This window comes from Myotis myotis, unplaced genomic scaffold (assembly GCF_014108235.1).
Source record: "Myotis myotis isolate mMyoMyo1 unplaced genomic scaffold, mMyoMyo1.p scaffold_m19_p_6, whole genome shotgun sequence".
In the NCBI taxonomy this organism is placed as follows: domain Eukaryota; kingdom Metazoa; phylum Chordata; class Mammalia; order Chiroptera; family Vespertilionidae; genus Myotis; species Myotis myotis.
Genome location: NW_023416368.1, coordinates 36,202,440 through 36,226,787, shown reverse-complemented (window position 1 = coordinate 36,226,787; position 24,348 = coordinate 36,202,440). Strand labels below are relative to the sequence as shown.

General features: G+C 39.2%; 1 protein-coding gene across 4 annotated transcripts in view; it reads left to right on the top strand.

Moving 5' to 3' along the window:
• CDC42SE2 (CDC42 small effector 2) overlaps positions 1 to 24,348 on the top strand; it is an 89,501-nt gene that overhangs the window by 47,865 nt on the left and 17,288 nt on the right. For all 4 annotated transcript variants that reach the window (XM_036312217.1, XM_036312216.1, XM_036312215.1 and 1 more), the window contains one exon: positions 7,740 to 8,054. In XM_036312217.1, the coding sequence (XP_036168110.1) occupies positions 8,001 to 8,054 (54 nt within the window). In that variant the 5' untranslated portion in view covers positions 7,740 to 8,000. The remainder of the gene's footprint in view (positions 1 to 7,739; positions 8,055 to 24,348) is intronic.

Here is a 24,348-nt window from a genome sequence, read left to right as displayed (position 1 = left end):
TTTAGGGCTTTTAATTACCTCTCCTCATCCTTTATGTTGCAAAACACACTTGGCAGCCAGTTCAGGCAGTAATTAGGTATTGAGCTAACATTCCCTTCTGAAAATTTAATCCTTTGATGTCCAAGGCCTTCTAGACTAAGAAGAGAAAACCTGAGTAAAACAATGTATGATATGAAGATATGAATTTTTTTATAATTAATAACTAGTAGCTAAACTAAGTTAGAATAATTTATTCAGCTATCCACTGAAAATCATTATATTACTAATTTTATTGTACGCATTAACATACAAAGTATACATACATTTAAATTTGCTTTTGAGGAAAATATGCCATTGCTGTCAAAGGGATTAGTTGGCTTAAGTAAGTTTTATTTTTTTGACTATACCTTAATACTTCTCTTATTTCACTTTCCCTTTTACCTAAATTATAATAAGTAGACTTACGTATTTTTGTATGTGTGCTACTCCATCTAAGAAAGGTAAATTGACCATAAAAATTTTTGTCCATTTGCTCAGGTAAGCATCAAGGAAGCTTGTCTCTGCTCAGTTCTCTGTGTGAAGCACAAAAATATGATAAGAATGATGATGATCATAGTAACAAAGTATTAACATTTCTTTAAACTTGTGTGCCAAGCACTATTCAAAGCAATTTAAGTTTGCTCACTTAATCCTCACATAAACTTTTGAAGTAGATATAATTATAAACTCCATTTTATAGAACAGCAAAGTGAGACACACAGAGGTTGAGTAATTTGCTCAAGGTCATATAGCTAGTGAGTGGAGGAAACAAGAATCCAAACTTAGGCTGACTAGTTCAGTCTATATTCTAAACCATAGCATCTTTGCAAGCTTGTACCTACATGCCATTGTGTAATATAAATGAGTACTATCCATGTGGTATGAGAATCTAAGACAAGGAATTAAATTAAAACTTATACTTGAATTTGTGAACTTTACCTTGCTATTATCTATCTGAGTACTCGCAAATACAAACTGCTCTTAGTGGCAGTATAGCCAAATATATATTTTTAAAATCTGAAATACATCAACTCAGTTGAGGTATTAAGCATGCTTAATTTGTGTGAAACAGAATCAAAAGTTTAGAATTTACTAGTACCCTTTAAAATAAAAGTTCTGTGGCAGTTATTAGTACTTCTTTAATTTTTAGAAATTTAGCTTGGGCAAGTGACAAGCTCTCTCACCAGTTATAAAATACTAAGGGCCCAGTGCACGAATTCTTGCACCTTGAAAGGAACTGTGGGCTGCAAGGCTGTGGTGGGTACGGGGGCAGTTCTTGGCCCGAACTCCGTGCCCCCGCTAGGCCTCAGGAGCAGGGGGAGGTGGAGAAGCCCTGAGGGGTGATCGGGACTGGCAGCCGCTACTGGCACCCACTGGCGGTGCCGAGTGATCAGGGCGCTGGCAGCGGGTGTGAGCAAAGAATTTTTAGTAGCCGCCAGAGGCTCGCCCCGATGATAGTGACCAGTGCCCCACCTTGGTCTGGTGCCCCTGCTCACCTCCACCATCCTGCTGCGGCCGACGCCCACCATGTTTCATGCGCACCCCCTGAGGGTCAGCACATGTCATAGCATCCAGTTGTTTGGTTGTTCCGCTGTTTGGTCTATTTGCATATTGGGGTTTTTTATATATAGATAATGCTACACTGTTAGTGTCACATTCTGCACATAAATAAGGACTCAGACTGGCTAAAGGTATGCATTATTGTCCTGCTTTTCAAATCAAGGCTTTATTATTGTTTCTTTAGACGTTGGCCTAAAAAACAATTTTATTAAATTGTGGGTAGGATGTTGGAACATAAATTCTTTAAATTGTTAGTAACACAACTGTTCATATAGGTACAGATACCTGCAGCATTTGATTTAGGTGCAGAAGGTGAGGAGGGAAGGAAGCTGATGGTGGCGAGTATTTTATTTTTGACACAAGGTACTACTACTACTACTACTACTACACTCTTTCACTCATGCCTGTCAAGGAAGCTCTGCCAGTCATCAAGTAGCTTGATAACTCTCTTCAAGCTTTGCTCAAATCTTACGTCTAAAATCTTTGCGTTTGTGAAATACTCTCTGGTGCAGTAGACCAGTCTGAGTCCTTATTTATGTGTGGAATGTGCTGAGCTGTGTTAAAGCCAAGTTCAGATGTTGATGTTGCAAAGAAACACTGCTTTTGTTATCTTAAGATTTAAAAAAGTATCAAGTTTTCAATATGGATATATTTTCAGCAACTTTCAGTCTAAGAAGTGAAAGTAATTATTAGTATATTAGTGGCAGTGTTGAAATTCTTTGTGCTGAATTCAGTACTTCTCTAAAGGTGTTTATATATAAATGTTTTTAAGTATTTACACTTGTGGAAAAAAATTCTGTAAAGGAAGTTTGTTAGAAAAGCAAGAAGTTGGAAAATGTATTGGTTTGACAGTCTGAGGCATGTCTGAAACATCTTAAGGTTTATATATTTCCTTAATAAAAACCAGTGGAGTTACAAACATCCCCTTGGTGTTTGAATATACATTTCAACAGATCTATTTTCTAGGTGGAAATACTTCACTAAAGCTGTATATCCTTTCTGTTTCATCTACGAAAATAGAAGCACAAATTATTGTACTTTAAACAGTCATTCTTACATTAACCATTAAGAAAGAGAAAATACTGCGAATGTCATTTTCATAGTACATGGAGTAGGGAAAAACCTTGTTTTATTTAAAATTCTCAAAATGAGGGACAGCTTCACTCTAATTGGGAAGGAAATTTGAATTTGGGAAAATGTGGGGTGATAAAGTATTATCTATGGATTATAAATTAGGAAGCCATTTATGTTAAGTGTTAAACAGAAGAAATATATTTTTTTAAAAGAAAATACACCTTCCAATGGTAAAATTAATTTTTGAAGGCGGTTTCTGGCAAAGATAATTTATATGTAAAAAGGAAATTGTCTAGCTTTATATGTAGATGAGAAAATATGATGATGGAATAAATCAAACAGTATATCAGATTAGCTCCATATCTGTCTAAAACATCAGATTTTAAATACAGTAGATTTGGACACCTCAGAGTAGCTCCATATCTGTCTGTGCTACAACAATGATGCGTATAAAGATTTTTCAGTTTCAAACACAGGCATGTTTGTTCTCCTAGAATTGGTTAAAGGAGATTTTATTTCACAGTGAATTCTTAATGGCCAAGGTCTTTGATTCAGGTTGGAATTAAACTTGTCAAATAGCAACACTGAAATAATGTTTGTGATGTTGTGAATTTAGCCTTTTGCTCTTACATTCTTGCTAGGAAGGAAATATATGAAACATACTGTTTGTTTAAGCTTATAAACTTTAACAGTATTTTCCCAATTCAGTAGACAAAGCCAATTTCAAGACTGCTACTTCCTAGTTTAGAGTTTAGGTGAGATGAGGAATGTTCATCCCTGCTTGAAAATAAATTTTAACTATGGCAAGAATATAAATTTTCTTCCTTCTGATTTTCCTCCTTGAACATATGCTTAAAACTTAACATATCATTTTTGTGTGAACATAAATTTCATTTCACTTAATGCTCAGGGTTTGTGATCCTGTAATATATCTATCACTGATTTATAGTTGGAATGGCTTATAAATGAATGACAGCTCTTTCAAACATTTATAAATATGTGATTGATAGTTTACCACTTGGGGCAAAAATGTTTACTTTGAATAATCAAATTAATACATCTTTGATCTTTTCATTTCAAGGATTTTTTTTTCTTCCTCTACCTCGTACCCTGTATTTTAAAAGTTAAGATCCAGTATTCTTGCAAACATTTTCTGCACTTGAACTTTGCTTCTCTCCCTTCACTCACTTCTCAAACCACTCTAATTTGATTTCTGCCCATACTACTTCACTAAAACTGCTATAGCCAGGCCACCAAATGTCTGCAGCACATTTCTGAGTGTTTGTTGTCACTGAGGCAGTTAATACTGGTACCCACTTCCTTTTGTTTGTTTGGCTGGTTGGTTTTTTGCTAAGCCTTACCAGAGGATAATTTTTCCATTGCTTTTCAGAGAAAGTGGAAGGGAGGGAAAGAGACAGAAACAAACATTGATGTGAGAGACACATCAACTGGTTACCTCCTGTACGTGCCCTGACCGGGGGTGGGGGAGCAAACCCGCAACCCTTTGGTGTGAGGGTCGTTGCTCTAACCACTTAGTAACACTGGTCAGGCCGCAGTCCCTGCTTGAACATGCCCCAGTGACACTACATTAGCTAGTTTTCATCCTCTTTCTTTCTGATAACACCCAATCCTCCTTTGTAAACTTCTCTTTCTCTAATCACCCTTTAAATGCTGCTATTCCTTAGAGCAGCGGTTCTCAACCTGTGGGTCGCGACCCCTTTGGGGGTCAAACGGCCCTTTCACAGGGGTCGCCTAAGACCATCAGAAAACACATATATAATTACATACTGTTTTTGTGATTAATCACTATGTTTTAATTATGTTCAATTTGTAACAATGAAAATACATCCTGCATATCAGATATTCACATTACGATTCATAACAGTAGCAAAATTACAGTTATGAAGTAGCAACGAAAATAATTTTATGGTTGGGGGTCACCACAACATGAGGAACTGTATTAAAAGGTCGCAGCATTAGGAAGGTTGAGAACCACTGCCTTAGAGTCTCTTGGCTTCTCATGATAGTGCTTTCCCTAGAATTTGGCATTCATTGCTTCAGTTATAATCTGCTGATGATTCCAAAGCTGCTTTATGACTGCAGAGCGGTATGTCCAACTGTGTACTGGACATCTTCACTTGCTGGTTGTAGTAGCCTGCAGGTGATGTAAACCCGCTTCAGGCTTTAGAGGGAAAACTGTTGCTTTACATAGTGGTTCTCAACCTTCTGGCCCTTTAAATACAGTTCCTCATGTTGTGACCCAACCATAAAATTATTTTCGTTGCTACTTCAAAACTGTAATGTTGCTACTGTTATGAGTCGTAATGTAAATATCTGATATGCAGGATGGTCTTAGGCGACCCCATGAAAGGATCGTTCGACCACCAAAGGGGTCGCGACCCAGAGGTTGAGAACCACGGCTACAACATCAAGCATCAGGTGTACAGGTCAAACTGGTCTTATAAATGACTGGAAATAGACTTCCTCCTTTCTTTTGTTGCTGCATTATAATCTCAGAACCATCTTCTGCATGACATTTGGAACATGGTTGGCTAAGGTCAACCTTCAAGGCTACAGATTGTCAGTCACGAAGAAAAGATAGGCTTGCTCCGTCCAACTCCAGACAGAAGACAGCTGGACATGGATTCTGATTGATGCAGCTTGGTTGGCTACCTCAGGATGTACTAGGTGTACCGGTTAATAATGGCGGATTTTGTAATCAAAGAAAACACGATAATTTCAAGAGAAACATCATAAGTGTTTTATTCAAAGTAATGTCCATTGCTAGGTACACATTTCCCCCATCTTTCAGGTAATTTGTGGATACCGTCACAATAGAACTTTTCTTGTTTTGAGGCAAACCATTCAGAGACCCAATTTTTCACTTCTTCGTTCGTTTTGAAGTGCTGCTCAGAAAGTGCGTGTGCCATCGATGGAAACGTGGTAATCTGAAGGAGCAAGGTCTGGTGAATACAGCGGGTGGGTTAATACTTCCCAGGCAAGATCTTTTAATGTGTCTTTAACAGGTTTTGAAGTGTGTGATGGTGCGTTATCATGAAGCAAAATTACTTCTGGCACATTCTGGTCGTTTTACAATCAAAGCGTGGTTCAAATTGATTATTTGTGGTCGGTAGCGATCAGTATTAATGGTTTCACCTGGTTTTAGAAGCTCATAATACACCACACCTTCCTGATCCCACCAAACGCAGAGCAGTCTTCTTTCCGAAGCGATTTGACCTTGCAGTCGATGTTGATGGTTGACCTGGATCAACCCATGATTTTGTGCATTTGGGAGTCTCAAAATAAATCCACTTTTCATCACCAGTCACAATTCGATGCAAAAAAAAAAAAAGACTTCCTTTCGTGCTGTTGAAGCAACATTTTACTGATGACTTTTCGGTTTTCCATTTGTCTTTTGTTCAGTTGATGTGGCACCCATTTTCCTTCCTTTAAAATCTTTCCCATTGCTTGTAAACAATCAGAAAATGTTTGCTGAGCAACGTTTAGTCTTTCTGCAAGTTGTTTTTGAGTTTGACATGCATCTTCATCCAATAATGCTTGTAATTGTTGGTCTTCAAACTTTTTCGGTTGACCTGGACGATCTTTGTCTTTCACATGGAAATCATCACTTTCACAGCATTTAAACCAGCGTTCACAAGTATCTTGAGATGAAGCATGTTCACCATAAGCTTCCCGAAGTATATGATAACTTTTTCTTCAAAATAAAGTAATGAATTAAAACTTCCTGCAAATGCTCTTTTTGGGGGCATGAAATTTGACATTTTTAAGCGTAAAAATATCTATGATATTAACACCTTCAGCAAATTTGACATATGAAGTTTTGAAGCTTGCTGTCAATACAACAAAATAGCATACATTTCAAATCGCATAAATGTCAACATATGTGTAACTCCATCTATTAAAAAAAATCCTCTTTATTAACTGGTACACCTAGTAAACTGGTTTGACTGACACTCATTCTGATGATGGTGGGAACAGGGACCTAATGTCTTGATTCAAAATGCAGTCTAACCTAACCCTTAATCATCTCTCATGTACAATTCTAATAACAATGGAGAAGGTGATAATTTTTTTATAATTATTGATGAGTTATTGCTGCTTGAATATCTAAAAAAGTTGATTGCTATTCTACTTACAATCTGGCTTATCTTTGAGAACAAAGGACTCAATTGAAGAAACCTATAGGAAAATGATCAGTATTTCTTTTTGGAATTAGGAACTATTATATGGTGTTTGAATTAGTGAATTTAAAAAAACTTATTAGAACAGCTTATACTTTTATAGTCATAAAATAGAATGCTCTGGGAAGGCAAGAATTTCTGTCTTCTTTCACTGCTATATCCCTAATAACCGGATACTGAAAAAAAACTTGAAAAGATTTGTTGAATAAATATCAGTTTATTAAAATCTTGAATTTTTTTCAGTGTTTACTTTTTGGGGAAATTTTATTAATTTTTTCACAGATTTAAGAAATAAAAGTGGTGGTGGGGGGACAAGGAGAGAAAGACTAAAGAACTTACCCTATATAATAAAGAGGTAATATGCAAATTAACCCCCATGCCCTCATAAGATGGCTACCTACGACCAGGCCGGCAGGGGGTTAGTGAGGGACGACCAAACAACTGAACAGCAGGCTGCGTGGGGTAGGGGGCCTTGAGGGGCGACCAGGCTGGCAGGTGGGGGGCAGTAAGGGGTGACCAGGCAGGCAGGCAGGTGAGCAATTAGGAGCCAGTGGTCCAGGATTGTGAGAGGGATGTCCGACTGCCGGGTTAGGCCCGATCCTGGGGATCCCGGATTGGAGAGGGTGTAGGCTGGGCTGAGGGGACGCCACCCCCATCCCCGCCCCATGCATGAATTTCGGCCTCTAGTATACTTACATGCATAACCCATGGGATGTGGACAATAGCGTGGTAAGGATCTGAGGGGTGGTAGGGGCTGGACAGACGGGATTAAAGGGGGGGGGATGGGAGACATCTGTAATACTGCCCACAATAAAAAAATGAAAGAAAAGCTTCTACAAATAAGTAAAGTAACTTGTTTTCTTTACTTTTTCTTTTTTTTTCTAGAGTACCTGAGCCAAGACAACTTCCTGGTGGTTCCGAAACGAGTCTCTGTAGAACCACAAGCAAAGAAAGGGAACATTCTGTCTTTTTCTTAATTAATTTGACTACATAAGATACTTCCAGGAACTAAAACACAAGGAAGTATTAAAATTATTATTTGAACATCATTGGACATCCATCATACTGAGGAGTGTGCTTTGTGAAGCTTCCTGAGTAGAGATTTGGAAACTTCCTTGGTGCTCATTTATACTTTGGACTATAAGCATGAGTGAATTCTGGTTGTGTTTCAACTGCTGTATTGCAGAACAGCCTCAACCTGTAAGTATGAATTAATATACGCACAGATTGGGTGGGTGCTTATGAGACATACTGCTGGTGCTCAAGTTGAGAATCAGGACCCTAGCAGTAATTGCAGGGCAGTTCTAAGGAGTGTCACAGAGAGTAGTTCAATGGATCTCTGAAAATCTGGTTAAAGGGGGGGGGGGGGGGGGGGCGGAGGAAAATAATGTTTTTTTGAGTAAATGGTGTCATAAACTGTGCTAGACCATTGTACATGACTGGGAAGGCTGTGCTCTTTCACCAAGTAGATGACTTCTGAAGGAAAAGTGAGAGAAGGAGCTAAAATAGCTCAGTCGGCCTTGGAAATCTGGGGTGCAAGATGTGACAGCCAGACCAGATTGCACTCACATTTTTTTCAACTTACCATCTCATTTTCCTAACAGAAACCCTTGGAGGAAGATACCATTATCCTTATTTTCCAGTTGAAATAGATCCAGTGTTTTTGCCCAAAGTCATTTTAGGTAGTAAGTGGTCTTGGCTGACTTCTTTTTGGCACATGCCCCACTTTTTTGTGCCTTCTAAACTATGCACATATTGTTACCTCTTCCAAAATCCTGCCCTTCAACCTCCAATTTTCTGTTCATCTAGAGCAGCGGTTCTCAACCTGTGGATCGCGACCCCTTTGGGGGTCGAACGACCCTTTCACAGGGGTCACCTAAGACCATCAGAAAACACATATATAATCCTATCTAATAAAAGAGAAACATGGTAATTGGCGTACGACCGCTACCCTTCCCATTGGCTAATCAGGGAGATATGCAAATTAACTGCCAGCCAAGATGGCGGCCGGCAGCCAGGCAGCTGGAAGCTAACATGAGGCTTGCTTGCTTCAGTGACGGAGGAAACCAACGTTCCCCGCCTGCCTTGCCGGCCTCTGAGCCTGCAGTTTCAAACATTGTAACAAATATAGTAGCTAAACAAAACCCCAGAAACCTGCTTTCAGCCCGCCAGGATCTCAGAGCTGGAGTTATACATTGTTTTGATTATAGAACCAAAAAAAACCCAGATACCTCCTTTCAGCAGCGGAGGCCTCAGAGCTGGAGCCAGAGCTAAAGCTGGCCCAGAATAAAAAAAAAAAGAAAAAAAGGAACAGTTGGGAGCTTCAGCCCTCAGCCTCTCACCCAGACTGGCCAGGCACCCCAGTGGAGACCCCCACCCTGATCCAGGACACCCTTCAGGGCAAACCAGCCAGCCCCACCCATGCACCAGGCCTCTATCCTATATAGTAAAAGGGTAATATGCCTCCCAGCACCAGGATCAGCGGAGCCGAGAGGCCTCCCGGCACCGGGATCAGCGTGACGGGGCAGCGCCCAAACCCCCTGATCGCCCTGTGGCTCTGTGTGTGACGGGGGGCGGGGCCACAACCTCCCTATCCGCCCTGCTCTGTTCGTGACAGGGGAAGGCGCCCCAACCTCCTGATCAGCCCTGCTCTGTGCCTGATAGGGGGAGCTCCCCAACCCCTTGATCGCCCTGTGGCTCTGTGTGTGACAGGGTGCGGCGCCCCAACCCCTCCCCCCCCCCCACACACACACACGGGCCCTGCTCTGTGTGTGACAGGGTAGAGCCATAACCTCCCCATCGGCCCTGCCCTGAGGGTGACAGTGGCAGCGCCCCAACCCCCTGATCGGCCCTACCCTGTGGTGATAGAGGGTGGCGCCCCAACCCCCTGATCCACCCTGCTCTGTGTGTGACAGGGGGCGATGCCCCAACTCCCCTATCGGCCCTACTCTGTGAGTGACAGGGGGGAGCTCCCCAACCCCCTGATCGACCCTGCTCTATGCGTGACAGGGTGAGGAGCCCCAACCCCCCTGATGGGCCCTGCTCTGTGCATGACAGGGGGCGGCGCCCCATCCCCCCAATCGGCCCTACCCTGAGCGTGACTGAGGGTGGCATCCTAACCTCCCTATCCGCCCTGCTCTGTGCATGACAGGGGGCAGCGCCCCAACTCCCCAATCGGCCCTGCTCTGAGCCTGACCAGGGGCTGCACCTAGGGATTGGGCCTGCCCTCTGCCACCCGGGAGCAGGCCTAAGCCAGCAGGTCTTTATCTCCTGAGGGGTCCCAGACTGCGAGAGGGCACAGGCCAGGCTGAGGGACGCCCCTCCCCCCGAATGCAGAAATTTTTGTGCACCGGGCCTCTAGTTACATATAATTACAAATTGTTTTTGTGATTAATCACTATGCTTTAATTATGTTCAATTTGTTACAATGAAATTGGGGGTCACCGCAACATGAGGAACTGTATTAAAGGGTCGCGGCATTAGGAAGGTTGAGAACCACTGATCTAGATCAAAAGTCACCTCTACAAAATCTTCCCCAACTATCTCCTGACTTAGTAAATATTTATCTGCGTTCCTACCAGCTCTTTAATTCATTTTTCTATTATGGCATGGAACTTCTTACATAGTAATAATTGTTCTCTAGTCTCTCCCACCACATTTTTAATTCTATAGGGGCCCTGACCATATTTACTTTGTATCTAAAGGATCAAATCTAATACCTTGGAGAATCTATTACTTGCTGGCTGGCTGGCTGAATAAGTGAGTTTATGTTTTATTGTTTGTGATAGCATAAAAGGACAGATGAGGTATAATCTTTTCTAAGCCTTTCCCTGGGTATGCACAGTTAATTTCTAATTTTCCTCATATATGCATTTGTTTTTTAATGTCTTAGTCTGTTATGTCTAGCTCCCCAAAGGGTAAAATATGAAAGATGAAGGGTGGAGGGAGGAGGAGAATGGGTTGTTGGCTTTTTAAAACAAATTTTTTTTAATTGATTTTAGAGTGAGGAAGGGAGAGAGAGAAACATTAGTGATGAGAGAGAATCATTGATCAACTGCCTCCTGCACGCCCCCTACTGGGGATCAAGCCTGCAACCCGGGCATGTGCCCCACCGGGAATCAAACCCTGACCTCCTGGTTCCCTGGTTCATGGGTTGATGCTCAAGCACTGAGCCACACCGGCCGGGCAGGTGCTAGCTTTTTAAATCCCCTGGAAGTCACTGCAGCCAGACAAGGAGTGGCTTGCAACAAACAGTGTGGGGAGGCGGTCCAACACTGGCTGCCTATCTCTTTCTTCTCTGTGATCAGAAGTGGAGATATTTGGAGGACCGGGTCCTTTTTGCCTTCTCTGGCTACCATAGCTGAGTGTGAGCTGCTCTAGGAACACAGCAAGAGCTGGCTGATGGGTAATGCTACTGTGCTAAGGGCTGACATTGCCTGAAATTACTGTGGTTTACCTTTCAAGCCTTCCGCTGGTAGTTGTAATCCTTGAACAGACTCGAGTTCGAAAATAGTTACATCAGGCTGATTCTGCCCCTGTGGTTGTTGGGTGGCGATGCAGATTCCTGGTGCTCCATGTCCACCATCTTTCTGTTTACTACTTTTATAATTTTGGTTTTTATATTTAGCGCTTTGATCTGTGAAATGTGGAAGATTGGTTGATTTGTGTGGTGTGAGGTGGGGGTTTAACTACTCTTTCATGCTAATCAGCTATCTAAAGACAGTTCACTAAATAGCCAATCTTTTTATTAGTGATTTGAAATGTCATCTTTATTATATACTATGCTTTCATATATGTAAGAGTCCATTTCTGAAATACATTTCTTTTGGTACATGTGTTTACACATATACTGGTACTACCATATTGTTTTAATTGCTGGTGTTAGTGTATTTTGCTGCTTCATAGAAGAGATCTCTTTCATAGAGCTTTTTAAACTGTATTGGTAATGCCTTATTTTTTAAGTTGGATTATTATTTGAGCCCTTATTATTTTCTTCATGTTTTTATTTGTATGAGATATTTCATAATGCATATTTTTATAGGTGTTTACTTTAGGGTTGCATTAAATTTAGAATAAGGGGTGAGAATTGACATCTTTAAAATTGAGTAATCTCATTGAGAAACATGGCATGTGTCTTAATTTGTATAGACCTTTTCGTGTAATTTTTGCACATTTCTTATTAACTTTGTTTTAGATAGTTTATGGATTTTATATTACTATTCTTCTTGAAATTCTGTTCGTCACTGGTATTTCCTAGTTGGATTGTACTAATGTATAGGAAACTAATAATGTTATGCAGACACCTTACTGAACACTTTATATTTTCTAAATATGTCGATATAGTGACATTTTAAAACCTTTTTCTGATACATAAACCTGTTGTGTTGTTGATATCTTACAGCATTGACTGAGATCTCCAGTAATATGGTGTTGAGTAGTATCATTAAGGGCTGAGCATCCTTGCTTCTCCTGACTTTAAAGCAGCGGTTCTCAGCCTGTGGGTCACGACCCTTTCCCAGGGGTCGCCTAAGACCATCCTGCATATCAGATATTTACATTATGATTCATAACAGTAGCAATATTACAGTTATGAAGTAGCAACGAAAATAATTTTATGGTTGGGTCACAACATGAGGAACGGTATTTAAAGGGCCAGAAGGTTGAGAATCACTGCTTTAAAGGGATCGGTTGTAATGTACTTAAACATAAAATGAATGTGTATTTTAGTGATTGTATGTTTACCTACACGTTTAAGTTATTGTATACAATTTACCTCTGATATTTCCAAAGATTACATTTTTAACATTTTTAAAGATTATGGAATACTTGAATCCTGTTGCCATTTTGTTTTTAATATTCCTTGTAATTTTTTGTTGGAAATTAGACATGATAATTCTGGGTAAAAGGAAGTGAGGTAAATAGGCCTTTATTATGAGGTTTTATATTTATCTGGATAGGGGTTAGGCCATACTGTTTGCTGTAGCTGTAGGTGAGGGTAAAATTTCCTTCCGTATCCTTGTATGTGTTTTGAGTTTCCCTAGAGACTTCTTAAATATTCCCCTATTATATAGGAGCCATGTTACAGATGGTGGTGGGGAAGGGGAAACTTTATGTACTGCTGTGCTTAGATTTCAGTCTTAGTGAGTCTGCTGGGCTGTGATGAACACAAGTACTTCTCAGTTTTGTTTTGGTTTTTACTTAGTTCATACAAAAAGGCTAGAGGGGACTGGAGTTGGGTATTTCTTTTTCCCTATGTGGAAGGCTAATGTGGGCTAGAGTTGGATAATTCTCTTCCCCAGAGCTGGTTAGTTTCTAGTAAAACCCGTCGATTGGGCTCTGGTAAAGTAGTTTCTCTTCAGGATAGGCTTTGTTAAGAACAGAATGCTCTGGCTTACTTAAAAATGGCTCCCGTTCCTCACTCTTTGCTGAAAAACACGGGAGACCTTTCTCTGATGTGCACTTGAAGAACATGGTAGAGTTCCTGGAGGCAAAACTCACAGAAGTGTGGGGTCCCCCTAAGACTGGACCTGTGGGGTTTTTTACTGTCAGACTTGTCTACGCTAATCCTCCAGCAGCTCATCAGTTACAGGTTGGGTTTTCCTACACTGGTCCTGGATACCCTTGGAGGTTCCACCTCATGGTAACTTGTGATTTTTATATCTGCCTCTCTCTCCAATTTTGGGGACAGTGGTTCTCTCTGTGATCCCAGTTCTCAAATGGCTGTAAGAATTGTTGGTTTTCACTTTGTTAACTTTTTCCTGTTGTGTGGACGGGAATGACACTTTCCAAATTCTTACATGCCAAACCACAAACCAGAAATTGTATTGCCATATTTTTTTAAGATTGATTACTTTATTGCTGGTAGTCATAATGCATATAACAAAGTGAATCCTGTTCCAGCATGTGATCTAGGTATACTCATATATAGCTAAAATAGCAAGGCATAGATTAGAAATTTAAATGTCAGGAGCATACAGCCTTGGAATTATAAATATGAGACATTGGAAATACATTTTTTGCTGTACAAAGGATATGCAGCATGAGTTTTTCGCACACATATAACATGTCAGTATTGTGTTATTGTTTAATAATACATATTTGTATGAAATATTCCACAGGAATTCCATGGGCATCTGATTTCTTAGTCTTTTGGACTTGCTGAGAAATATGACACAAAACTGAACAGGGCATTGTGGTTACTGCAGTGGAAGAATAGCTTGTTTGTTGGCACTTAATGACTTCACTGACAATTATATGTATGTGTATAGTCTACAAAAACATATCCTTGCCATTCCATTAGGCAGTATCAAGAGTGCCTTATTTGAAAGCTGCTTAGTCATCTCTAAATACTTTAGTTTTCTAAAGTATTTACTGAAATTAAGTGCCGCATGCCATCTCTCCCACTCGTTCCTTACCACCCCCTGCTCTTGCACATTCCATGTGTGAAAAAGGAATAACCCAACATTGGGAAGAACATAGACTTCATTTTTCTGTGTAGTAGCATACAAATCATACTTTTTCTTCTGACTCCTTCATTTTAGGACAGTATAATGCAGTCCCATTTTTTTAGCGGTAGTAATCCAGACCTCTTTAATTGATGGTAGTATAAATGCTGTAGTTGCTGTTGCTAGATATAGCGAAGGCTGTAAATTTAAAATTGGATGGTGCCTTACAACACGTTAAGCCCCATGTCATTCACCAGTGACTGACACTGTACTTTTCGTCCAGAAGACAAAACAGCCTGGGCGCTTAATGTGTTAAAAATGGAAAGGTTCATAAGCTATTTACAGGACTGTAGTGAATTCTTGACCTATTTATTGTTGTGCATTGGAGTACAGGTGGGCTTCTTTCCCCCTAGCTTATTGAGGTATAATTGGCATACAAAAAACTGCACATAATAGCCCTAGCTGGTTTGGCTCAGTGGATAGAGTGTCAGCCTGCGGACTGAAGGGTCCCAGGTTCGATTCCAGTCAAGGGCACATGCCCAGGTTGCAGGCTCGATCCCCAGTAGGGGGCGTGCAGGAGGGAGCCAATCAATGATTCTCTCTTGTCATTGATGTTTCTAACTCCCTCTCCCTCTCCCTTCCTCTCTGAAATCAATAAAAATATATTAAAAAAAAAAGAGGAACAAATGTAATAATCTGAACAATAAAGATTTAATTAAAATAAAAAAAACCCCTGCACATAATTAATGTATACAATCTGGTGAGTTTGGGCATATATATATGCACACAGTCCTGTTACGACCACCACAGTCAAAGACATACACTTCTAAGGTATCCTCAAAAAACAATGAATATTGATTTACACCCCCCCTCCTTCTATTCATCTATTCATGTTACATGCCTTCCCCATTTGATGTTTTTGCCATATGGTATTGATAATTGCTATTTGTCTCTAAAATGTGTTATTTTAATTAGACATGTACAGTCACCATTATTAGTGCATATAATAATACTGCTATTTCTATAATGGGCCAGGTACTAACGAAATAACAGTGAACAAAACAGACATTGTCTCTGCCATTATGGCTTTCACTGCAATGGCAGAAATATGTAGTAAATAAATAAGTGTATATGATATCAGGTGATGATAACTGCTCTATGGAAAAAAAAAGCAGGAACATAATATAGAGAAGGAAAAATGGTGGTATTAATGGTATACCGCGCAGTCCTTTCTGATGAAGTGATTTTTTAAAAAATATGTATTTTTATTGATTTCAGAGAGGAAGGGAGAGGGAGGGAGGGAGGGAGAGAGAGAGAGAAACATCAATGATAAGAGAGAATCATTAATCGGCATATTAGCATATTATTATATACCTATAGATGAAGCAGGCCATTTCTTAGCAAGCCAGGTTGCTGCTCTTTTTAGTTACTTAAAATGTGACATCAGCAAAAATAATAATTCAAAAGTAGATGATATTATGATGAATCTCTTGTACTCATTTCTCAGCTCAATCATTTTATTTTATCTGATAATTATTTGTCTCATTCCATTCCTTTTTCCCTTTCCTGCATTATTTTGAAGCCAAATCCCAAGAATTACATAATTTTATCCATAAATACATATCAATATTTATCCCTGAAAGATGACTCTTATATAACATAACCACAATACCATTATCCCAAAAATATTAATAAGTTATAAGTTTGCTTTACATGTAAGGTATAATAAGCATGAAGCAAATATTACTCAAATTAAGAAACGGGGGTTGCCAACACCTCAGAAGCCTCTTAGTGTGCTTTCCCATTACACCCTCGCTCCAATACAAACAAAATAGAACCAGAGGCATGGATACATGGAACAGACTGACAGTTGTCAGAGCGGAGCGTTGGAAGCAGGGAGGACTGGATGGAAGAAGGTGAAGAAATTAGCCAAATAACATATGCTTAATCCATAGACACAGACAGCAGTGTGGTGATGCCCAGAGCGAAAGGGGTGTGAGGGCTGGATGGAGGTGGGCAAAGAAGATGAAAATAGGGATATCTATAATAATGTCAGCAGTAAAAATAGTTAAAGGAAAATCTGGGTTAACAGTGTGGTCCTAGGTATTATGAGCAACACTCTTTTATGCCTTGTGTATATGTGTTGTTCTAGGGTATATACCTAGGATGAAATTACTGGCTTTAAAGTCTAAGGACATTCACTTTTACTGTGGGAGAGCACATTGTTTTAAATTTGCTGTTACTAATTTACATTTCCACCAGCACTTTGAGTGTCCCAACCATTGTTCCATATCCTCATCAACACATGGTGTTTTCAGACTTTTAGATTTTTATCAGCCTGGGAGAAAAGTATGGCATCTCTTTGATGTTTGACCTTGCATTTTAATACAATGAGAGTGAAAAGTAACCTGACTTCTTGGACTATTAGGTTGTCTCAATAAATCAGAGATTTCTTGAAATAAAATTCCCCAATTTAGCTCTGCTACACTTTTGTTCATCAGCATTTCCATTTATATACTAGCATGAGGTCATTTCTTTCGGAGTACAAAAAAAAGACACACTTAGATAAATTGAAACAGATTAAGTTAGGACATTATACTATAACAGCTTTCATTTTTGTAGTTAGTTTTAAGTACGCTTAAGCATTTATCTGCTATTTACTGTTTCTAGGAACTACTGAGGAAATAAATGCAGTCAGTAGCCACCAGGTATTTATGTCACCTATATACTAAATATAGTATATTTAGAGCTATAAATATAGTAGAGCTTAATTGAAAAAAGAAAGATGAAAAATAAAAACAGAAGTTCTAGTATTTTCCTTTCACATCCCAGGACCTCTTGGGAGAGCATATCTCACATGACAGACCATTGAATACAGAACAAGTTAGAGCACGGAGCTCTGGAGTCCAAAAATAATATGATTTTTAATTGTGATACAAATAATTACCACTAAAAGGAAAATAAAAGAAACCCAGGGGGGATTTTTTTTTTTTTTAAACTGGAAGAAAACCCATTGTGGTCAAGTAACTAAAAAATACACATATGTGGCCAATACGCCCCAATGAAATTTTTTCCCCATATGACCTTTAGAAAATACTCTGTCCTCATGTTTATAAAGTCAGTTTTCCTCATCCGGGAGGTCACGTTAAGTAGTCAGTGTGTGCTCCTGTCAACTGGCCATTTCTATGAATGTTGAAACATTTCTTAAAAGGTCTATTGTTTGCAAGTCATCTGACCCTATCTGGGAGATTGTTTTGTTGAGAAAACAGTCTTCAATGACAAGTTCTGTCATTCCTGTAAATGATATGAAAGTCTGCATCTTTTAATAAGGCTGTGAATTCTTAAAATGCCTAAAATAAAGTTGCTTCTCTAATACACCAATAGCATTAAGCTTTGTTTTGCTATTGGGTTTTATAAGCTTAGAAACAACAAGAATGAAGGGGAGTAGGCCTTTATTTATCTAGAGTTAGTGTGGATTGGGTTCTTATCGCACATGGTGTAGTATATACAAATAGGAAATAAAGTATTACTCTTAAGGAACTCAAACTATTATTTTTGAAATCAGAATTAAAAAATCAATACTAGGCAGGTAAGGTTTAGGTAATAAACTAGTCATTGTTGTAGGAAAATAAAATGATTATGCAATTTTTATATAATCTGTTACTAAAGAGAAATTAGAATTTAAATAATTTCTGGGGACTGATAGTATAGTGGTATTTTAATTATCTGGGCCTGATTTTATGATGTCTATGATATATTGAACATTTTCAGAAACACTTTTTAAGAATCTTTTCATTGGTGATGTAAATATATGGTAAAATAAATTCTGTTTTCATATTTATCTGCCTTAAACTTGTAGAATGGGTAAACAATATTACAGATCAATTTTATTAGTGGCCCTCTCATATGCAAGACAAAGTCTGATCTCAGCTATGTCTCCTTAAGTACCACGTACTCTAAAGATTTGCCTGGTTTCTTATCATTTTTGTATATAGTAAACATTCTTCTAATTTTTTCAGATAAGCTATTTTGTTTGCTTATGTTCCATTTATTTTTGTAGATTGAACTTTTATTTCCTTGAAAAGCAATTTCTTATATTTCTCCATTTTAGTAGTTGGGACATTATTTATTTTGTTTTCATTTGTGATTTGTTTTCTGTTTTCATTGTGAACTCAAATTTTTCATACAATCATAAAATTTTAGCTCTTAAAGGCATCTAAGCAAACATCTGTGTAGTCAAATGCATATACATACACATGCAGATTTGGAAACTATATTAGAAAGTTAGCTAGTAACTTAAATTAAGACTAATGAATCAAAACTAGTTAAAGACTAGTTTTTTTTTTCCTACTTTTTTTTTTTTTTTTTTTAAATATATTTTATTGAGTTTTTACAGAGAGGAAAGGAGAGAGATAGAGAGTTAGAAACATCGATGAGAGAGAAACATCGACCAGCTGCCTCCTGCACACTCCCCACTGGAGATGTGCCCACAACCAAGGCACATGCCCCTGACCGGAATCGAACCCGGGACCCTTCAGTCCGCAGGCCGACGCTCTATCCACTGAGCCAAACCGGTTTCGGCTTTTTTTTCCTACTTTATGTTTTGGTAAATTTTATCCAAATGAAAAGGAATACACCTATTGGATATGAAATTGAATTCTAAGACTATGCCAATATACAACACTAGTTTTGATGAGGTGGAACCAGCAGTTTTAACATTTTATTTCATTTTATTTTAGTTTTTTTTTAGTTTAAACATTTTAAAAGACTCTCCTTGCCACCAAATGTTAATTATTAATCTGACTTAAAAATTTTTTTTTTTTACTTATTTCAGAGAGGAAGGGAGAGGGAGAGAGATATAGAAACATCAATGATGAGAGAGAATTGTTGATCAGCTGCCTCCTGCACGTCCCCCCCGTTGGGGATTGAGCCTGCGACCTGGGCATGTGCCCTGACAGAATCAAACCATGATCTGGTTCATAGGTCGATTCTCAACCACTGAGCCACGCCAGAGCCATGTTGGCCAGGCTTATCTGACATTTATAGACCTTCTTGGTCCAAATACTTTCATATACATTAACTTAATTATATGCATAGCTATCATCTTAATTCTCTCCCCCCCCCTTTCCCTATTTCTCTGTTTTGTATGGTTTGGATTTTGGTTTTATTTTATTTGTTCTTGCTGTATCTACCTGGTATCTTTACATACACAAATACTTCTTTTGCATGTCTCTATTATGTATATATGCATATACTAACAATTCATTAAGATACTAGAAACAGTGTTAGCTGTCTGTGAGTCTGGCTCATAGAATAAACAGAACCTCCTCTAAGAAAAGCAATTACTAGATGCCATTTTCTTGCCTATCTTAACAACAGGTAAAATTAGTAAGAAACATAAGAGAAATGTGATTTCAGTAGTGTTTAGCTCTAGGAAATTCATCTCATTTTTAGGAGATTTAAAGTTAAGGGTAATTATGAGAAACTAAATAAGTTTTTCCCTCTTTTTTCTCCTCTTCATGAGATCTGGTTTTTTATGGGCATTAGAGTTATTCAGATATGGGTTTGAATTTTATTGCCAGTACTTATTTACTGTTTGACCTTGAGTAGATTAATTAAATCTTTGCAAATAGGAATAATGATAAGAAAAATAGAAGTAATGATTTTGTTTCATAGGATTCAGTATATTAAAGTAGATAATAAATTAAGTGTTTTAAATAAGATAATTTATGTAAAGTGCTCAGCTAGTACTTGGCATATAGTAAGTGCTTCTATTATGGATGTTGAGTTGATAAATTGTTTCCTCTTTTTTTAAATAATGTAGGTTTTGGCTTTATTTTGTTTTTATCTCAATTAGTTACAAGTACATTTTATTTGAAATGAACAGGGGTGGTTTTGTTTTGTTTTTAGTTACCAGGAAGAGAGATCCAATTGTCTAATATAAGAGAGGATGTTGGACTGAGCACACACACACACAAGCTCTCTCTCCAAAACCCCACTTTACATGACATTAAAGGAATTTAAAAACAAAATGTAGCTCTGGCAGGTGTGGCTCAGTGGATGAACGTCATCCCACACACTGAAAGGTCGTTGGTTAGATTCCGATTCAGGGCACATACCCAAGTTTCGGGTTTGGTCCCTGGTCAGAGTTCATATGAGAGGCAACAGATCAATGTTTCTCTTCCTCTATCTAAAATCAATTTTAACAAAACATTAAAAAAAAGAAAGAATTTGCTTTAAAAAAAAAGGCCTCCGCTGAATGAAAAAACAGAAGGCACAGAATGCTCCCAGAAATAAGCTGGAATTACAACTGAAATAAGGAAAGGCTTCCTGAATAATCAATGGAAAACTCATAAGAGAGAACCCTGATACCCAAGGACTGAAGGTGGAGACAGCATAGAGACTGGTAGGAGGGGCGGAGGTGCTAAAGAGCTGGGCAGCCAAAGACAGCAACTGAAGTCCCAGAGAGATGTCTCAGCTGTGTGTGTAGGGGAGGGGGGAGGGCGGAGGGAGGGCGGACAGGGTGGAATGTGCCACTGAGAACTCTGGGATATAATCCCAAAGCTGGGCTTCCCAGCAGAAAGCACCAAACTGAGGAGGGTACCCATATAGCATCTGGCTGTGAAAAGTAGTAGAGTGCTGTCTGCCAGGGAGTGGCGGCTGAAAGTTCAGGCACTCACTTAAAGGGTCAATGCATAAAAATTCCCTGTGGAGCCACCCACCTTGTGCTCTGGCAGAGGGAGGGTGAAGTGGACTGGAGCTGTGGGAGCAGAACTCAAGACTGGGGACTCGGGGGATAGAGCTAAGAAGGCAGACACCCCACTTTTCCTGGGTTGAGTCATTCTCTCACACAGCTGAGGACATCTTTCCCTCATAGACATCTGCCTTGACTGGGGGGGAAGACAGTCGACACACCCTATAGGAAAACATCTTGCCTTGAGGCCAATTAAGAGATTAAAAGTAACAATTAGCCTCCTGACAGAAGCAACTGCCCCACCCTGTTGAAAAAACTCTCCACACCTGAGGACGATTGCCTGTGGGCAATTCAACTCTGAATCCTATTAGTCTGTAGACCAGAGGTTCTCAACCTGTGGGTTGTGACCCCTTTGGGGGCCCGAACGACCCTTTCACAGGGGTCTAAGATCATTGGAAAACACATATATAATTACATATTGTTTTTGTGATTAATCACTATGCTTTAATTATGTTCAATTTGTAACGATGAAAATACATCCTGCATATCAGATATTTACATTACGATTCATAACAGTAGCAAAATGAGGAATTGTATTAAAGCAGTGGTTCTCAACCTTCTGGCCCTTTAAATACAGTTCCTCATGTTGTGACCCAACCATAAAATTAATTTTGTTGCTACTTCGTAACTGCAATGTTGCTACTGTTATGAATCGTAATGTAAATATCTGATATGCAGGATGGTCTTAGGCGACCCCTGTGAAAGGGTTGTTCGACCGCCAAAGAGGGTCGCGCCCACAGGTTGAGAACGGCTGGTATTAAAGGGTCACAGCATTAGGAAGGTTGAGAGCCACTGCTGTAGACAGAGGTGGTCTCTGGAGGCTTTGAGTCTTTGCCTGATCCAATTAGTCAGAAACAGCCTTTAACACTGCCCTGCACTAGAGATTGAGAAGTATAGAGGATCTACCTAAAACATAGTCACAAACCAAACCAACAACCAAAATGAGGAAACAAAGAAACAAGCCCCAATTGAAAGAACTAGTGAATTCTCCAGAAGAAGAGATAAATGAAGCAGAGATAAGAAATTTATCTGAAACAGAGTTCAGAGTAATGATGTTAAAAATGCTCAACAGTATGAAAAAAGATATAATAACTATGAAAAAAGAACAGGCTGAGATAAAGAATGACATAACACAAGCAAAGAACACATTGGAAGGAATACACAGCAGATTAGGGGAAGCTGAGGATTGAATCAGTGAATTAGAAGACAGAGTTGAAAACATAACTCAATTAGAGAACCAAAAAGAAAAAACAAAAGTCAGGAGAACAGCTTAAAGGAGCTGTTGGACAATATGAAACGTAACAATATTAGAATAGTAGGTGTGCCAGAAGAGGCAGAAAGGGAGAAAGGAATAGAGAAGGTGTTTGAAGAAATAATGGTAGAAAACTTCCCTAACCTAGTAAAGGAAAAAGTCACACAAGTTCAGGAGGCACAGAGAACCCCAAACAAGAAGAACCCAAACAGATCCATGACCAGACACATCACAATTAAAATGCCAAAAAATAAAGACAAAGAGAGCATCTTAAAGGCAGCAAAAGAAAAGAAAACGGGTTCCTACAAAGGAGTTCCCATAAGGCTGACACCTGTTTTCTCATCAGAAACTCTAGAGACCAGAAGGGAATGGCATGAAGTACTCAAGGTAATGGAAAGCAAGGATCTGAGACCAAGATTACTATATCCAGCAAGGATATCATTCAAAATAGACAGTCAAATAAAGAGCTTCCTAGACAAAAAAAGGCTAAAGAAGTTCATCACCACCAAGCCAGCATTACAAGAAATGCTAAAAGGATTGCTGTAAGGGATTGCTGAGAAGAAGAAACAGAGAGAGAAACCTAGCCATACCGAATTAAAATGGTTATAAATAGGTATCTCTCAATAACCCTAAATGTAAATGGATTAAATGCTCCAATCAAAAGGTGTAGGGTAGCTGAATGGATACAAAAACATGACCCAACTATATGCTGGTTACAAGAGACCCATCTCAAAACAAAAGACACAGGATGAAAGTGGATGGAAAAAAAATTTCCATGCAAATAGAAAACAAAAAAAAAGCTGCAGTTGCGCCCTAACCGGTTTGGCTCAGTGGATGGAGCATCAGCCTGCGGACTCAAGGGTCCCAGGTTCGAGTCCAGTCAAGGGCATGTACGTTGGTTGCGGGCACATCCCCAGTGGGGAGTGTGCAGGAGGCAGCTGATCGATGTTTCTAGCTCTCTATCACTCTCCCTTCCTCTCTGTAAAAAAAAATCAATAAAATATATATATTTTTTAAAAAGCTGGAGTTGCAATACTCACATCCGACAAAATAGACTTTAAAAGCATCATGCTAAGTGAAATAACCCAGTTGGAGAAAAATAAATATATGATCTTACTCATTTGTGGAGTATAATGAACAACATAAACTGATTAGGAGAAATAGAGCCAGAGGGGGGAAAATATATACTAGAATATAATAGAAGTAATACTGTTTTTTGCAGATTTTTAATATTTCCTAGAGCTTTTGTGATATCATACTTTGTTAGTACAGTTTTAGTAATATTATTATACTTAAAATCCTTTTATTCTTGAAGTATTAATGTTTATTGTATGTAGTATTATATATAAGATGATTTTTCTTGAATAATTGGTGTCTATTGCTGTAACATTTAAATTTGTTTTTCTTGATATATTAATGTTTATTACATGTAACACATTTAAGGTCATTTTTTTGAAATATTAAGGTTTATTGCATGTAAAATAAAAGAGTAAAACTTGTAAACAATAAAATGTATAAAAAGATAAAGCCCGAAAAAATACGGTTCAAGACAGTCAGGGGAAACCAAGATGGCGGCATAGGTAAACACCGGAGTTTGCTGCCTCGAACAACCACTTCAAAAATACAACTAAAAGACGGAACGGACATCATCCAGAACCACAGGAAGGCTGGCTGAGTGCAAGTTCTACAACTAGGAGGAAAGAGAAAAACATACCGAGACTCAGAGGAGGTGCAATGCTGAAGTAAAATACTAAGGTGCGGAGTGCATGCGAAGCAGGCTGGCGGCTGAGGGTGCAGTTGTCGTTTTCAATCGGGAGGGAGTCTCAGGCTTTGAGCTCCAGTTCCAGGCGAGTCTCTAGGGACCCAGACTCATACGGGAGAAGCGGGACTGTCTGGCATAGCTCAGAACCCTAGGGCAGCTTTCTCTCCGTGGGGCTTGCAGCAATTACTGGGACACTGAGAAGCAGAGCCTCTGAGGGCAAGACTGAGAGCAGCCATAATTGCTAACCCCGCCCTGTTGATCCCCTGGGACCAGCCCTGCCC